We start from the raw sequence: 19,418 nt of genomic DNA, 5'->3' as shown, positions 1-19,418 counted from the left end.
GGATTACAGGCATGCACCAGTGTGCCCAGCTAGATACATATTTCTAAGTTAATAGTTATTTTCCCTTAGTTCCCTAAGCACATTATTCTTTTCTCTCTCCAGACTTCTTGTTGCTTTAAGAAATCAGTTTCAGTCTTACTACTTTGAAGGTAATATAGTTCTTTGGCTGTTGAATTCTTCAGTTTCAATATGATATTAGTAATATGGCTTTATTTGGCTTGGAACTCATTGGTCTTTCTGAAATTAGTTTTAGTGTTTTGCATCAATTTTGGAATACTTCCTGCCATTTAACACTAACTTCTCATTTCCTCCTTTCTCCTATCCCCTGATAACCACCATTTTACCTTCTTTTTTTTTATGAATATGACTTACTTTAGCATAAATGGGGTCATTCATTATTTGTTCTTCAGTGTCTGGCTTATTTAATTCAGCATGTTTTCAAGGTACATGTTATAGCTTCTGTCACAATTTTCATTCTTTTTAAAGGCTGAATAACATTCCATTATAAAAATACACCACTTTTTGTTTATCCATTCATTTATCAGTGGTCATATTTGGTTGCTTCTACCTTTTCATAGTGAATAATGCTGCTGTGAACATTCTGAATAATCTATCACAGTTCTGCTTTATGTGTCACAAAGGAGAATTCCTGGGTTATATGGTAATTTTATGTTGAATTTTTTGAAGAATTGCCAAACTGTCTTCCACAGTGGCTGCTACAATATTTTATCTTCCCATAAGTATTACACAGGGTTCCAGTTTTTCCATATCTCACCAAAATTTATTGTTTTTAAAATTAATATATACATAATTTAATTTTAAATTAACACATAATTATTGTACATATTTCCATAAAGCATATGATTTAATTCATGTATATAATGTATAATGTCATATTTTCTGTTTAATAGTGACCATCCTCATAGAGGTGAACTGGTATCTTATTTTGATTTGCATTTTCTGATGAAAATATGATATGATTAATAATATGATATGAAATTGATAACTACATCTCTAATCACCAGATTAATGATGTGGTTATTAACTATTTGTGTATCTTATTTATTCAGGTTCTTTGCTTATCTTTTAATCAGGTTATTTGGTTTTTGTTATTCTGTAGTCCTTTTTAGATTTCAGGTATTAATCTCTTATCAGATATATGATTTATAAACATTTTCTCTCATTTCTTGGATTTTTTATTCGATAGTGTCATATGATATGCAGTAGTTTTTAATTTTGATGAAGTCTGATTCTAACAGTTTTAATCTGTCTTTTTAAACATACTATATATTCTGTTTGACATTTCCAACATCTGTGAGTTTTATTGGCTTGATTTCTTAATTTGTTGCTCTGCAATTTCATAGTGGCATACATTCTTGTGTGTTTTGTAAAATTTATGTATAGTAGTCCCCCCTCTTTTGTTATTCATGGGGGATATGTTCCAAGACATACTGCAGATTGAACTGTATATGCTAGATTTTTTCCTATACTGAATACACAGACCTAAGATGAAGTTTAATTTATAATTAGTCAAAGTAAGAGAATAACAACAATAGTAGTAAAATAGAGCAGTTATAATAATATATGTAATAAAAGTATGTAGTACTTATGAATTATTTTTTCTTCAATTTTTACATAATATTTTCAGACTGAAGTTGACTGTTGGTAACTGAAACTATGGGAGAGTGAAACCATGGAATGTGGAACTGTGGATAAGCTGGGACACTACTGTATTAACTCTTGGAAGTGATTCTGGGAAACTCTGAAACCTGGATTAAGATGTGTTTTTCCAAGTATCTAGGAATATGACCAACATAGGACTACTTTAAACTTAACTGAGTTCAAGTGTTTTGGAGTATATAGGTTCTATTATAATAGGGCAGGAGCTCTATTTTGGGGCTTACCTATTATTATTTGTTGTTTGATGTAATTTTCCCTTTTTCATCTGTCATTGGAAATCCAGACTGGCAAATCCCCTTTCCCCTCCTTCTATCTTCCTTTCTCACTTCCTCCTTCCTAATGGAATTTTGTTTGTTAAATAGTTTAACCTTCTGCTAAGGATCCCAGTGTTTTTTGGAGGGATGTTGGGTTAGATCCTCACCTTAGGTGGACCCTGGTTTTATCCTGACTTTTATAGCCTAGGCAGTTGTCAAACAGGAAACTCAAGGTCAGTAGGGATTGGCACAAAATCTCTAGGTAAATGAGTATGTGCCGAATCTTTGTAAATCCTGCTTTTAAGCTTCTTATAATTCCTTAATTTCTAGAAAGCTCAGAAAAACATTTAATACTTTAAAAAAATTATGTATCATTTTTATTTGATTTTTCAGCAGAAAAGTTATTTAAGGTACCTAGTTAGCTGTGCTGTGGAGAATGAAAGGTCCATTCATTTAAAGAAATGCAGTGTTTCACATGAATAGAAAAGCACATAGAATCATATAAATCATACTTATATGCCAACCTACCAGATTAGTAAATAATATATGTTCGTTTTGTTAAAAAAACATATATCCTTGGGCTGGAGATGTGGCTCAGCGGTAGCGCGCTCGCCTGGCATGCGTGCGGCCCGGGTTCGATCCTCAGCACCACATACCAACAAAGATGTTGTGTCCGCCGAGAACTAAAAAATAAATATTAAAAATTCTCTCTCTCTCCTCTCTCACTCTCTCTTAAAAAAAAAAAAAAACATATATCCCAGATATACTTGAAGCCCTCTTTTGAGTTTCTTTAGATGCTATTCTCCAGCCTGTGCTTCTTCCACAAAGGTAACTACAGTTTTAAAGTTGCTTATCCTTTCTTTCTGTGTCTTTATCCCTTTCCAACAAAGATAAATCATGTACTACTTAAAAAATTTCAATGAGCACCCCTTATGTTCAAAACACTAGAAAAATTAGGGATAACAGGAACATATCTCAACATCATAAAGGCTATCTATGCTAAGCCCCAGGCCATCTTCATTCTAAATGGAGAAAAATTGAAGGCATTTCCTCTAAAAACTGGAACAAGACAGGGGTGCCCTCTTTCACCACTTCTATTTAACATAGTCCTTGAAACACTGGCCAGAGCAATTAGACAGATGAAAGAAACCAAAGGGATACACATAGGAAAAGAATAACTCAAATTGGCACTGTTTGCTGATGATATGATTCTATACCTAGAAGATCCTAAAAGTTCCACCAGAAAATTTCTAGAACTAATAAATAAATTCAGCAAAGTAGCAGGATATAAAATCAACACCCATAAATCAAATGCATTTCTGTGTATCATTGACAAATTCTCTGGTGAGGAAACTATCCCATTTACAATGGCCTCAAAAAAAAAAAAAAAAAAAAAACAAAAAAAAAAACCCTTGGGAATCTGCCGCAGTCTGGCTGGGCACAATTCACGAGCCACTTGTCAAGCAGAAACGAACTTTATTTTTAAAACACACACACAGCACCACAGGAGCTCTTCAGGAATTCCCTCAGAGCCCAACTGCCACCACCGGCTTCCTGGGAGCCTCTCAACCCCCGACTCTTCGTGCTCTTGAGGCCGATTGGCTGGGTCGCGTGGGCGGAGCCAAAAGAGTCCCCCAATGAGCAGCTCCGTGGTCTGCAAGGGCGGGGAAACAGCCCAATGAGCATCACCCCAAAGGAGCCAATCAGCTGGCAGCTGGAAGTTTGCTGGGGCCGCTGTGAGCCAATCAGCTGGAAGTTTGCTGGGGCCCCTTCGGCTGTGGCTCTCAACAGGAATCAACAAAAGAGGCAAAAGAGCTATATAATGAAAATTATAGAATCCTAAAGAAAGAAGTCAAAGAAGACCTTAGAAGGTGGAAAGATCTACCTTGCCCTTGGATAGGCAAAATTAATATTATCAAAATGACCATACTTCCAAAGCACTATAAAGATTTAATGCAATTCCGATCAAAATCCCAATACGTTCTTTATAGAAATAGAAAAAACAATCATGAAATTGATTTTTCATTATTATTCATCTGGAAAAATAAGTAACCCAGAATAGCTAAAGCAATCCTTAGCAGGAAGAGTAAAGTAGGTGGCATCACTATACCAGACCTTAAGCTATACTACAGAGCAGTAGTAACAAAAACAGCATGGTATTGGCACCAAAACAGACTGGTAGACCAGTGGTATAGAATAGAGGACACAGGACTGGGGAGGTGGCTCAAGCGGTAGCGCGCTCGCCTGGCATGATGCGTGCAGCCCGGGTTCGATCCTCAGCACCACATACAAACAAAGTTGTCGTGTCTGCCGAAAACTAAAAAATAAATATTAAAATTCTCATTCTCTCTCTCTCTTTAAAAAAATGCTAAGAAAAAAAAGAATATAGAAGACACAGAGACTAACCCACAAAATTACAATTATTTTATATTAGACAAAGGTGCCAAAAACATGTATTGGAGAAAAGATAGCCTCTTCAACAAATGGTGCTGAACTCCATATGCAGCAAAATGAAATTAAATCCCTATTTCTCACCATACACAAAACTCAACTCAAAAATAGATCAAGGACTTAGGAATAAAACCAAAGACCCTGCGTCTAATAGAAGAAAAAGTAGGCCCTAATCTCCATCATGTGGGATTAGGCCCCAACTTCCTTAATAAGACTCCTTTGGCACAAGAATAAAAATCAAGAATCAATAAATGGGATGGACTCTAACTAAAAAGTTTCTTCTCAGCAAAAGAAACAATCTGTGAGGTGAATAGAGAGCCTACATCTTGGGAGCAAATCTTTACCCCTCACACATCAGAGCACTAATCTCTAGGGTATATAAAGAACTCAAAAAGTTAAACACCAAAACAACAAATAACCCAATCAATAAATAGGCCAAGGACCTGAACAGACACTTCTCAGAAGAGGATATATAATCAGTCAACAAATACATGGAAAAATGTTCATTATCTCTAGCAATTAGAGAAATGCAAATCAAAACCACTCTTAAGATTTCTTCTCACTCCAGTCAGAATGGCAGCTATTATGAAGACAAACAATAATACTTGTTGGCGAGGATGTGGGGAAAAAGGTATATTCCTACACTGCTGGTGGGACTGCAAATTGGTGCAGCCAATATGGAAAGCAGTATGGAGATTTCTTGGAAAATTGGGAATGGAACCACCATTTTACCCAGCTATCCCTCTCCTCAGTCTATACTCAAAGGACTTAAATACGGCATACTACAGGTTCACAGCCACACATCAATCTTTAGCAGCACAATTCACAATAGCTAAACTGTGGAACCAACCTAGATCCCCTTCAGTAGATGAATGGATAAAATAAAATATGGCATACATACACAACAGAATATTACTCAGCAATAAAAGAGAATAAAATCATGGCATTTGCAGGTAAATGGATGGAGTTAGAGAAGATAATGCTAAGTGAAGTTAGCTAATCCCAAAAAACCAAATGCCGAATGTTTTCTCTGATACAAGGAGGCTGATTCATAATGGGGTGGGGAGACGGATCATGGGAGGAATAGATGAACTCTAGATAGGGAAGAGGGATTGGAGGGCAAGAGAGGGGGCCATGTGGTTAGAAATGATGGTGTGAATATACTTTGTATACAACCAGAGATATAAAAAATTATGCTTATATTATAATATGAATTGTAATGCATTCCGCTGTCATATAAGTAAAAAAAGTTAATTAAAAAATTTTAATGTAAATGATACATTATATATATATAGTCATTATATATATATATAGTCATTTGCCTCTTCCATTCAGAGTAATTTTCAGAGTTTACTCATAGTGATAACTATAATTCTAGCTCAATCATTTAACTACCTTATAAACCACTGCTTGACTATACTGCGGTGTATTCTCTATTGATGGGAATTTGAATTGTTTATTTTTCTTCCTTGCTTTTATAGTGCTATAGGAACAACTTTGTGACTTTAATGTGTATGGGGAGAAGTTCTCTAGGGAATACATGCCTAGAAGTGTACTCGTACATACCTGTTGTTCAAGACCCATCAGATGATCCTAAATTTCAGTGAATGTTCTGTTTTGCCATCAACAGTGTATAATAGTCTGTGGTACATCAGAGTTCCCAAACACTTTTTTTTGTACTTAATTTCTGTCTAACCATCAGTCAGAAACGATAGTACTTTTTTAAATTTGCATTTTCATGTTTACTAGTGAGGGTTGAATATATTATTATATTTATTAGCTTTTCTTTTTTTTGTATTGGGGATTGAGCCCAGAGGTTTTACCATTGAGCCACATCCCAGCCCTTTTTATTATTTATTTTGAGGCATAGTCTTGCTAAGTTCTTAGGGCCTTGCTTAGTTGCTGAGGCTGGCCCCAAACTTGGGATTCTCCTCCTCAGCTTCCCAGCTTGCTGGGATTGCAGACGTGTGCCACCGTGGCTGGCAAATTTATTAATTTTTAAAAGAATTTGTAGTTTTTATTGCTTAAGAAATCCTTCCCTACACTTACATTATACTCTCCTGCTTTCTTTCTAATGTTTTGTTAAAAGTCTTGCTTTTCTTTTTTAGAACTTAAATTCATATAGTATTTTTTACTAGGTACAATTTGAGTAAAGATGATTTTATGTTTTGCTTTAAAAATATCCAGTTCTTTAGCACCTTTTATTTAGTTATTTTTAAAAATTAATTTATTTGTTTTAATTTGTTATACATGACAGCAGAATGCATTTCAATTCATAGTACACAAATGGAGCACAAGTTTTCATTTCTCTGGTTTGTACAAAAGGAGAGTCACACCATTCATGAAGTATAAAAAAGGTCTGGAGATGTGGCTCAGTGGTTAATTGCCCCCTGGGTTAATCCCTGGCAACCCTGCAATTAATATATATATATATATATATATATATATATATATATATATATATATATATATATATAAAAAATTTAAAAGAATATTATTTTGGTTTTTTTTACTAGATACCTGACAGCTACTAGTCTACCGAACTGCATGTCCCCAGCAGTAATATTAAGGAAGTTCAGAGCATGGACTTTAATGTTACATAGACTAAGATCTGGTAAAATACTTATTAACTTTGTGATCTTGGATTTGTAAAAAATTTTTAATCTCAGTTTCTCTATATATTTTTGAGGGGAGATAATTCCTACAGGGGTGTTGTTGGGATTAAATGTGATAACATATGTAAAGAATTTAGCACTCTGGTAAATAGGTGGTAGCCATTGTTACTAAAATAATTATTGCTTCTCAAGGAAAAAAGGAGTATAATATTTGTGGGATTTGATGATTGGGATTTCTGACTTTTTTGAGGAAAGGCTTAAGCAGCCTGGGTGGGGAGGAAGCCAGAATAAGTAGAGGCAGAATTTATGGATTCCTAATTGTTTGTGTAATTGTTGACTAATACCTTTTTCCCCCCCAATAGAATTCTAAAAAGGCAGGGACTTTTTTCCTTTCTTTTGTATCCCTTGATTTTGGAAAAGTGGTAGTCATATAATCAGTGCTCATATACTTTTTAGAATAGAAACCAAAGATTTTGTTTTTCTTTTTTCCTCCATCCCATACCCCCAGTACTTCAAAAAAAGCAAATAATTAAACATGAGATTAATCCTTTTTTTCAGTAAATAATCTCCAGAGTTTCACTTTGAATGTTTTCAGCTCTGAGTCATTGGTTGTGTTCTCTAGGAGATTTTGTAAACTGAAGGCATTGGGCCACATCAATGACACGGTGCAGTTGGAGCCGTAGACATCAGTCAGTTGAGTTATGATTTATGCATTCTGGGTTTTGTGCTATTGTGACTCTTGAGAAGCACACCTAGTTTCCCCCCCCATCCCTGTTTTTAGTTTCCTGAGGACTCTGGGATTGGTCACCTGCTATTTCTTTTCCTGCTTTTTCACTACCTATTGTTCCCAACTCTTCTGATTTATTTCATTTCAATTCTGAAGTATGAGCCCTTTAAAAGCTTTTGCTGTTAGGGTCCACAGTAGAACATGAATGGACTACAAAAAGGCTCCTTTGTTCTAATTTCTTTACTGAAATGTCACAATCTATGTAAAACACCCTAATGTCTGTATTGGGTCCTGGAGGAAGACTTTAGGGGGAGATTTGCTTCCTTTCTATTTGCAGGTCTTAAGAAGGATGAGTTTTAGCGTACATTTGATCCTTTTAAAAAATTTTATTTATTTTAATTAGGTATATATGATAACAGAATGCATTTTGATTCATTGTACACAATTATAGCACAACTTTTCATTTCTTTGGTTGAACAGGATGTAGCGTTGCACCATATGTGCAGTCATACATATACCTAGGGTAATAATGTCCATCTCATTCCACCATCTTTCCTGCCTCCATACACACTCCCCTCCCCTCCCTCCCCTTTGCCCAATTAGAGTTTCTCCATTTTTCCCATGCCTCCCACCCCCATTATGGATTAGCATCTACTTATCAGAGAGAACATTTTGCCTTTGGTTTTTTGGGGATTGGCTAACTTCACTTAGTATGATATTTTCTGACTCCATCCATTTACCTGCAAATGCCATAATTTTATTCTCTTAATGCTGAGTAATATTCCATTGTGTATATATACCACAGTTTCTTTACCCATTCATCTACTGAAGGGCATCTAGATTGGTTCCAGTTTAGTTATTGTGAATTGTGCTGCTATGAACTTTAATGTGGCTGTGTGACCAAAGTATTTTGATTCTCAAGTCCTTTGGGTATAGACTGTGGAGTGGGATAGCTGGGTCAAATGGTGGTTCCATTCCAAGTTTTCTAAGGAATTACCATATTGCTTTCCATATTGGTTGCACCAGTTTGCAATTCCACCAGCAATGTATGAGTGTCCCTTTTCCCCCACATCTTTACCAACACTTATTGTTGTTTGTATTCTTGATAACGGGCATTCTTACTGGCATGAGATGAAATCTTAGTTTTGATTTGCATTTCTCTAATTACTAGAGATGTTGAACATTTTTTCATATATTTGTTGATCAATTGTATATCTTCTTCTGAGAAGTGTCTGTTCAGCTCCTTAGCCCATTTATTGATTGTGTTGTTTGTTTTTTTTGGTATTAAGTTTTTTGAGTTCTTTATATATCCTGGAGATTAGTGCTCTATCTGACATGCGTGTGGCAAAAATTTGCTTCCAAAACCGTAGGCTCTCTCTTCTCTTCATTGATTGTTTTGTTGAGAAGCAGTTTTTTAGTTTGAATCCATCCCATTTATTAATTCTTGATTTTATTTCTTGCCATTTAGGAGTCTTGTTAAGGAAGTCAGGGCCTAATTTGACTTGATGAAGATTTGGACCTACTTTTTCCTTTATTAGGTGCAGGGTCTCTGGTGTGATTACATTTGATCCTTTTAAATACAATTTCTGTTCACAGTAGGGAACCTGCATTCATACTTCCTGGATTTAATTTCTAGCTTAATTTCCTGCTAATAGTGTGACTTTATGTTCATCTTTTTTGCCTCAATTTCCTCATCTGTAAAATGAGCATAATAATTACACAGTAGTACCCTCCCTTATTTACAAGGGATGCATTCCAAGACCACCAGTAGATGCCTACTGTGGATAATACTAAATCCTCTGTGTACTATGTTCTTTCCTTTACATACATATATCTATGATAAAATATAATTTATAAGTTAGGCCCAGTAAGAGATTGATAAATCCTCTGTGTACTATGTTCTTTCCTTTACATACATATATCTATGATAAAATATAATTTGTAAGTTAGGCCCAGTAAGAGATTGATGATGATGATGATGATGATGATGATGATGATAATAATAGTAATTATTATTATTATTTAGTAGAGCAATTATGACAATATACTATCTGAAAATTACAACCATCACTTCTCTTGTGTCTCAGGGACATTATTGAGTAAAATAAGAATTGCCTGAATATAAGCATTGGGATACTTTGACAATTGATCTGATACTCAGGATAGCTACAAAGTGACAGCCACTAAGTGACTAATGAGTGGGTAGTGAATGGTTGACAAATGGCTGTTTCATGTCCTTGGCCAGATGGAGTGTCATGACACAGATTTCATCATGCTTTTTGGAACTGAACACAATTAAAAACTTACTAATTCTTTATTTCAGAAATTTTCTATGACACATTTTTAAATCACAGTTCACTGTGGGTTAACTAAAACCTCAGGAAAGTGAAACTGAGGATAAGGAGGGATTACTATATCTTTTACAAAAGGTCATTGTAAGGATGAATACAATTACCTTCCTTCATTTTCCCTTCCTCTCTTCCTTCCTAAACAGTGTATGTGTGTGTGTGTATGTATGTATGTATCTATCTATCTAACATATTGCCCTGCATTGCTAAATATTAATAAATGCTAGTTATTATTATCATTAAGTGCCTCTCCCTTTTATATTTGGTAGGCCCCTAGGAATTTAGAGGTGAATAAAATAAAGTCCTGGTGTCGGAAAACTAATAAAGAAAAGGAGCCAGGCTTGGTGGTGCATGCCTGTGATCCCAGTAACTCAGGAGGCTGAGGCAGGAAGATTGCAATTTTTTAACACTATTTTTTTAGTTGTTGATGGACTTTTCTTTTTTATTTATTTATATATGGTGCTGAGAATCAAACCCAGTGCCTCGAACATGCTAGACAAGCACTTTATCACTGAGCTACAACTCCAGCCCCAGGATTGCAAATTTAAGATTAGCCTCAGCAATTTAGACCTTCAGGAACTTAAGGAGACCCTGTCTCAAAAAAAAAAAAAAAAAAAAAAACCAAAACTAAAAGGACTGGGGATGAAGACTCGCAGTTCATTATGCAAAGCTGGGTAACAGAGATATACACCCAATGTACATCATGGAGGTGGGAGAAACATGCTGAGGCCGACTGGGGAAAGGTTAAGGAAGACTGATGAAAGAAAGAGAGACTGAAGCAGATTTTTGAAGGATAAGTTTAGGTTTCTGAAGGTTAAGAAGTCTGACAGGTGTGTACCACCTGGGGAAATTTGAAGGAAAAATGTGTATTTTTGGTTTTGAGTTTCAATCTTTTGAGTCTTTGAGAGTTGCATTTTTTTTTTTTTAAGTTTTTTGGGACTTTGTATTTGGAAACCATAGCCAGGTTAATTTCAAGAAGGAATTTTTGGGGGCTGGGGATGTGGCTCAAGCGGTAGCGCGCTCGCCTGGCATGCGTGCGGCCCGGGTTCGATCCTCAGCACCACATACAAAGATGTTGTGTCCGCCGAAAACTAAAAATAAATAAATAAATAAATATTAAAAATTCTCTCTCTCTCTCCCTCTCTCTCTCACTCACTCTTTGTGTATTTATTGAGACAGGATCTTGCTCTGTTATCCAGGCTGGCTTCAACTCCTGGGCTCAAGCAATCATTTGCTTTAACCAGCTGAGTAGCTGGGACTATAGGTGTGCACCTCTACATCTTGCTTTCAAGAAGGAATTTGAAATTTTGGTGTTAGGAGTGTCATCTTGCCATTTAATATATTGATTTGATGATTTTATTGTTTGTGTGATAGTATTCAACTAGGTAGTTAATATAAACTTTTAGATTACACTTCATTATTTATAGAATCTACATTGCATTCTGTATTAACAATTTATTCACACCAGTTCTTAGTAGAGTAAATGTATATGACTATCAGGGTGTCTTTTTGATCATTTGCTTTAGAAACAATTTTTATTTGTAGAATAATAAGCATATTAATTTGCATAGAATAATGAAAATGATTCAGAAATTGCCTAGGCAATCCAGAATTGACTTGTTCTACATAGCAGTAGAACATGGGTAGTAATGTTTACTAATATGTCATATATGCAGGGTAAAGTGAGCAAACAATGATGAGATACCTTGTAAAAATATAAACTCATCTTGTTGTACTAGGGAAAATGTTGGGAATAAAGAATTACAGATGGAAGGACAAAAATACTTATAGGATATAGTTAAGCTATTGATAATATTTTATTACTAAATCCTTTTAAAAACGAATAATAAAGAATTTTATTATAAATAAACAATTTCTTTAATGGAAATATTTTCATTTTTTCTGAAAACAACAAATAAAAAATAATTATAAAAAGAAAAATTATTTTCATTTTTATCTAGAGAACTGTAGAGGGTGCTAGAGCATTAGGAATAATCAGAATTGACTTTCTATAGGAATTCACTTAAGTGATTATTACAGTAATTCATTTTTCTTGGTTATACATTTTTTAAAAAATATTTTATTTTTTAGTTATAGTTGGACACAATACCTTTATTTTATTTATTTATTTTTATGTGGTGCTAAGGATCGAACCCAGGGCCTCACACATGCTAGGCAAGCGCTCTACCACTGAGCATTAACCCCAGCTCCTATACATTTATTATGTTTTATAAATATATATGTATATATTTATTATATTACTTTGACTGAAATTAGAGTGACTAATATTGCAAAATTAATATTATTTTTAATGAATTTGGTTGAAAAATGTTTTTCATCTTTCAGATTCTTTGATATGGTTGAAATTATGACCCTCTCACGTAGTTAAGTTAGTAAGAATAAAAAGTTTGGTTTTTTTTTTTTATCATCTACCTGAATCATTAGCTTCAGAAACAATTTTGGGTAGATGGTAGAAGAATAAACTTTTATTATTCCCAAACTGGGATTGGTAGGCTGTATAAGCAATCTCTTCCTCTTCTCTTCAGATATTTTAGGATCAAAAGATAACCAAACCATATAATGGGAGTATATATTTAGGTAGATTGGTTTAGAAGAAAGATTATTAAACCAAAGTGGAATTTAAAAATGTGAACAGACTTTAAAAGTTATTTTTGGTTAGATAGAAGTCTTGGCTTTTTTGACTGATAAATTTATTATTTAGAGAACAGTTCTATAAATTCCAAATTTTAACTGTTCCCTGGTTTAGTGGTGATTTTAGAAATTTAAGATAGAATTATTTGATCTTTTATCATAAATAATTGCTTTTAGAAATTGTTTTTTAGTAACTTGGATTTTCACCAGTTCTGAAGAATCTAGCCTTATTTGAACTGGGTCAAGTTAGACTGAGTGGTATATTTTGGAATAAAAGTTGATAATAATTCACCAGTCTTTTAATGTTAGGTATCTATGTTATAAAATGCAGGCAGCTTTGAAGAATTCTGATTCAAACCTTGCCAGGAATTTATGTTTCCCTGAAACTATATTTTAAATCTTTATCATGAAGTTTTATTTTATACTATAATTTCTTTTAAAGTCAAGAGAAAATTTGTTCCCTTGTTGCTCCTTCAGCAGTGAAAACATTTTCTTTTGTGGGATTGCTGTTGTAAAAGCTTTCTCATTAAGTTACTCTTTTTGTTTTTAATTCTCAAGGCACCACCTTCCATGGTCAATAATGAACAACGCCAGCATGCAGAGCACATATTCTTATCATTTAGGAAATCAAAATCACCATTTGCAGTTTGCAAGCATATTTTGGGTAAGTATTCACTTTAAAATATTTTGACGTAATCAAATATGGTTTTCCTGTCCTGAACATGTACTATTTTAAATTCCTTTTAACAATAAGCAGATTCTTGTAGCTAATAATTTTCTGTTAAAAATTATCATACTGCAGTGGCTCTGAAGATATTCTGGGAAACCAGAAAAGAAACTTTATTTATACTTTGGATTTTTCCCTCTTAGATATGGTGTTCAATAATTTAAAACTGTTAATGGTGGGAGGAAAACTGTTTTTTCAGTTGTTCTTAAGTGTCATATCATTTGTTACAAGACGTATACTATATCTCTTCCCCAGTGTTAGTTTCAAAATTATAATTGCTTTTAGAGAGTTCTGTTTTCTTCTAGTTGTTTTCCCATAGGTTTTTTTTTTTTAATTTTTTTTTTTTAATTTTTAAGCCATTTAATTTGAACTCTACTTGCTTAGATACTTTCGGATAGGTTATCACTGTATATCATAAAATAAAGCACTGTTTTTTACTTTTGTGAGATTTGTTTTATGAGTACCTTACATGTATAGAAGTGATCTCTTCTTAAAAAAAAAAAATCACAAGAATTAAAATTTTCTTGTCCAAAGGTGGCATTTTCTAAGAGTTGTATATGACATTGCCATCTGTTTCTTAGATGCTTTTCAATAATAGTAAGGGAGATTTCACTGGTTATTGTTATTTTATAGCCTGATTACTTTTGACTGTTTTCTTAGTTGGAGCCATTTTTTATATAACATGTTTAAGGCTCTGAAAGGCTCTTTGAGTCATCTATGAACATAAAATTGGTTAGTTGAGCATTAAGAGCTAAAACATCTGACTTTTTATTCTTGTGCTTTTAATAGGGTTATCTGTTACCAATACTCTGGTTTCCAGATTGAAATAAGCCATAATTATGGTTATGTGTTTAAAATGCTTTATATAAAAGAGTATATGAGACACATTAAGTTGTAATGGAAAGAGTACTGATGTTGGAACTGTGAGATCTGGCTGCCACTGTCACTTTTAGGAAGCCAGCCTCTCCAGGCCTCCTCTTCATTTGCATTGTGGGAATAATGATACATTTGCCTTAAGGGATGTGGCTATCTTAAGTTGTTGTGAGATGCAGGTGTAATTACACTTAAGAACACTTTGTGAACAATTTGGTCAATGTCATATCCACATTATCTCATTTAAGATAGTTTTTTAAGAATATGACTGGCTTATAAAATGCTATCTTTTCTGTTGGCAAGGAGTTAACAGTAATGGTCAACCTGGCTCTTATATCATTCAGGAATTCTTACTGTTAAGAGCAACAGTTTTAACAACTCTTTCAATTCTAAATGAGGCCATTTTAATTAATTTACTTATAAGTCATTAGATTTTATACTTGGATGGATTTGTTTGTGTTACTAAGAAAATTTCTTTACCTGTGGAGAATATTTAATTTAAGTAAAAGAAGTAAAACGTCAGCATAAAGAATTTAAGGGAGGCTTACCTCATCCTTACTACTTTGAAATTGTTCATCATCAATAGATTTAGAAAACTATTGTATTAAACTGTTAACCTAAAATTAGTCTGGTTTTTATGGCTTATGCCTTACCTACATTGACTAGAATTCCATCAGTGTTCCATCTGACTTTCTGTTGTAATGCAGTTGTCATTCTAGATTGGCTGGAAATAGTTGATCTAAGTTATAAGTATTTTATTAGAGCATATTTGTTTATATCACTCTTTCCTTTCTAGAGTATATATATTTTATGAACCATTATTGCTTTTTTATGATTTGAGTTTGTTTTGGATTATTATTGTTTTCTTGATAAAATTTTCTAAAGAGTAGTATTGCTAGTTCTGGCCATGCTTTTAATATTAGTATGGGTTTTGAGACATTAACTGTTTAAAAGGTGGAGTGCATGTATGACAAGCATAATCATTAATGTACTGCATAGCCCTGTGTTACATTAATGTTTACATCTAAACTTCACAAAAAAAATCCTTTTTAACTCCTTACTCAGTTGCCACCAGCACAGAAGGGCAAATTCCTCTAAGAAGACTTCTCATACAAGTGGCAGTCAATCACAATTCAGAATTTTCACATTCTTATTTAGGGATTATATGTCATTTTTATAGAATGTCTGGGAAATATATTCTGATAAAGGGGAGATTTTCTCTTTGATGTCTCCCTTTTCTGGTCTCTTAAAGCTCTTCCTTCAAACTTCTTTAACTTGAGTTTTATATGTTCTTATTTTTCCTCATTTCTTTCTCTTTTGTTTTCATTCTAGTTTTATTTTCTTTACTCTTTTCTGTGTGTATGTGTGTGGTCTATGTGTGTGTGCTTGTTGCATGCTTGTGTATTTTGTCAGAAGAGTACTTGTAGCCTACTTCACCACAGAAATCTTTGGTGCGTTGGAATTAGTAAAAATTTTTAGGGTCAGTTATTTCCTCAAAAATCCTGTTCTTGTTAAAGAACCAAGAACTGTGTGGGATTGGCTTACCTTTTCTGGAGTTAACTTTGTAGCATTCTTTTGTCCTTTTCAGAGGGAGAAATGAGTTTGATTCACCTCTTACCTCAGAACTAGGCAAAACAAAGTGAAATAAACTAACAAAAAGTCAGTGAGACTAATAAGCTTATACTTCTTTGTATTTGGAAAAATTCTTCAGTAAAGCTATTAATTTTGTCTTCTTTCATCTGACACTTTATTATTGGTTGGTGGGTATAAATACCATTAAGTCAAAAAAGAAGACTTTTTGATCCTTATTTTTTCTGTGTTTTGGATAGAAATCTTTTAAGGCCAGAGAAGAGGTTGTAGTAGTTGAGCATCAATGGCTTATTTTTATTCTCTTGAAAACTTTTTTTGATAAGAATGTAGTGCTCTTCCTCTCATATTTACTTCATTTGAACTTTTGTCTGCATGATTTGGTCTAGTTTTAGATGGCTGATAAGATAAAAATGAATTTTATGTTCATAATGATTATTAAAGAAAGTTATGTGGTGGCAGGCAAGGGAAGGCATTCCTGCTAAAGTGTTCTCAAATAACTTATCATCTTGGCAGTGTAGTAGTCAGTGACATATCTTCTTAAAAATAATTAAAGAAGAAATTCTAGATGAATTATGTTCTTTATGAAAATCTTACAGTTTCATATATCTTTTTACCAAGGAGTAAAAATAAGCCTCTTGGACATAGGTGTTCTATCTCCTATCAGTAGGCTTCTAAAGTTCCTTTAGTTTCTCTTACATTTTTTATAGTGTGTATAAATAGAGCTTATGAAGGCTAATAATGTTTTTTATGAGAAGATAATATTTAGGAAAATTCTTAATTTAAATTGGAATTTGGCTTTCTTTTTCCCACATTTTTCCATTCTCAGTAACAGCTTCTTGTAGGAGTAGTAATTTAGAAGTCTTCTTTTAATACCTTGCACAGGTAGCTAAGAAAAAATTATGAAACTTTGTTGTATCTTGAAAACTTTAAAATGTCATTATTCTTTTATAATAGCAACCAAAAGGGCACAAAAAGACTAGGATATAAGTATAAATAGTTAAAAATAAGTATGTTTCAGTGCTCATGAGTATCAGAAGGTGCTTATTTGATCTTGTCTTCAGTGGCATATGCATTTAGGGATGGATTAGTATTGCTAGGAACATTTGCTAGACTTATGACCTCAAATTTTCTCCCTTTAGTCTTCTGGCATCAGTTTCTTCAGCTATAAAATGTAGGAATTGTATTAGATGATCTCTGGAGATCTAATTCTAAAATTCTGAGTTCCATAGAGTTTACCTCCTTGTTAAAAAATCTATGTTAAATATTTCCTTGCCCTTAAAAATGCAAGGAAAACAAAGACAGGCAAACAATCATCATTTTCTTTTAGAAGAGGGTCATAAGTGAGAGATTATTTGAATTACTTTATGAGACAGTACTATATTTCTCCTTAAATGTCCTAAATGTAGCTTGTTTCTGTTTTAAATCTTCTCTGAATAAAATCCTCACCACCCCCTTTCTTGGAACTTTCTTTTTATAATAGGATCACACCTTTTAAAAGTTACTGCTTTGTTTTATTAACTATTATATTTTTAAATGTTTTAAAGTTTTGTGAATTCTAATTATCTCAATTAGAATTTATTTTAATGTAGCATGGAATAATAAAAGGTTTTTTAAAAGGTCCAAATTGGTTTTTCTTACTAGTTTTATTATGTTTAGACCTCCTATATACAATAGATAGGAATTTATGTAGGCCACATTTTCCCCCCTTATTTTTATAGCTAATTGTGTCAAGACTATTCACAAGATTTTTAAATGACCTGAGCTTTTGAACAAGAGAGAAAACAGTGTGCCTGGATTGTGTCTTCATGCTCTTCTGATAAGTTCTTGAAGGTGCCATTCTATACTCAAAAGAGTTAATTTCTCATGGCTTTTAAATGCTCATGACCAGTGATCTTGGCAAATAATCTGGAGTCTAATTATAGACTTTTCAAGAATTTCACATTATGGTTATTTTTCAGACCTTCAGAAAACTCTACCTTTTCTTGACTTCATTTTGACTGTTTCTCCCTTTTGATAATGCTGTTTGGAAATTGATTGTAGTAGTCATTGGTGAAGAGATGAAAAAATAGAAAATTAATATAAAATATTTATTAGATATGTTAATTTTCTATTTTCCCCCCAATTCAGTTTTTAGTATAGAAAAATATAACTTGCTAGTTAAGGCTGGGTCTTTCTAGTAGCTTGGGATTTTACTCAGTTTGATCAGTAGCGCAATCAGAAAATTCATGAGAACTTCTCACCTTGTGTAAATGTGGCTCATTTTGTTTTAATATTTTGAAAAAATAACATCAGCATGCTTGTGTTTATTTTTGAACTTGCTATTGGAGATGGGTCATCCTGCTAAAGGCTTAATTACTTAAAAACCAAAATAATTTAACAGCATGGCTCATCACAAATAGTAATGTTCAAGGACCAATTTAATAAGAGATTTTTCAGATACACAGTTTTGTTTTTGCACAGGGTGAGAATCTCTTAGTATATTTTCTGATTGCTTTATATTTTTTATTTTTATTTTTTTTAAAGCTGTGTTATTTTTTAGTTCTTCATGCTTTGGAAGTAACAGTTGAAGAGAGGTGAGGAAAGTTTGTGAAAATTGTGATCGGTGATTAGCTGCCACCTGCCTGAGGTGTCTTCTGAGAGGAACTAACCTCTTTGTGGTGCTAGAGCAAGGTCACTGGATTAAAAAATGAACAGGTAATCATCTTATTCCTTGTCTGAAAAGTTCTGTTTTAAAATTAATAAATGCAAAATGCCCAAGGTAATGTGAACTACAGTTTAAAGAGAGTTTTCGATTTTTTTCCTCAGAAACTAGTAAAGTGGACTATGTCCTTTTTCAAGCTGCCACAGCCATAATGGAAGCAGTTGTCCGAGAGTGGATTCTCTTGGAAAAAGGTAGCATCGAGTCACTGCGAACATTCCTTTTAACCTATGTCTTACAAAGGCCTAAGTAAGTACATGGAGGAAGCACTGCTAAAATACTTTTGTTAAACTTATGTATCTGTCTTTTTAGAGTGAGCTTTTTTTTTTTTTCTTTAATGATCGGTGTATGTGATTAAACTCTATATGGGACTCACAGTTTAAAAACTAATTTTAAAAACTAAATAAATAGAAAGATCAGAAGAGTAGAGGAAAGGGAATGGGGAGAGAAGAGGGGAGGGTAAGGGAAAGTACTGGGGACTGAATTAGAGCAAATTATATTCTATGCTTTTATAATCATGTCAAAATGAATCCTAATGTTGTATATAACTAATATAAACAATTAAAAAAGTCTAAAAAATTTTAAAAAGACTAACCAAGAAACCCTCTCATGCACATATGATTGTAGGGTTTTTGGAATTTAATAATACCTTTTCTCTCTTTTTGGGGAGAAGGATACCCGGGATTGAACTCAGAGGCACTCGACCGCGGAGCCACATCCCCAGCCCTATTTTGTATTTTATTTAGATACAGGGTCTCACTGAATTGCTTAGTGCCTTGCTTTTGCTGAGGCTGTTTTTGAAC

At 33.5% G+C, this 19,418-nt stretch overlaps 1 protein-coding gene across 1 annotated transcript in view; it reads left to right on the top strand.

Annotated features, from left to right (window-relative positions):
- The window catches only part of Xpo4 (exportin 4), a 122,958-nt gene that overhangs the window by 20,971 nt on the left and 82,569 nt on the right, over positions 1-19,418 (top strand). The window contains exons 2-3 of the mRNA XM_026394968.2: positions 13,286-13,391; positions 18,723-18,864. Coding sequence (XP_026250753.2) covers positions 13,286-13,391; positions 18,723-18,864 — 248 coding nt within the window. The remainder of the gene's footprint in view (positions 1-13,285; positions 13,392-18,722; positions 18,865-19,418) is intronic.

Source organism: Urocitellus parryii, chromosome 2, assembly GCF_045843805.1.
Source record: "Urocitellus parryii isolate mUroPar1 chromosome 2, mUroPar1.hap1, whole genome shotgun sequence".
In the NCBI taxonomy this organism is placed as follows: domain Eukaryota; kingdom Metazoa; phylum Chordata; class Mammalia; order Rodentia; family Sciuridae; genus Urocitellus; species Urocitellus parryii.
This window is presented reverse-complemented; position numbering and strand designations above follow the sequence as displayed.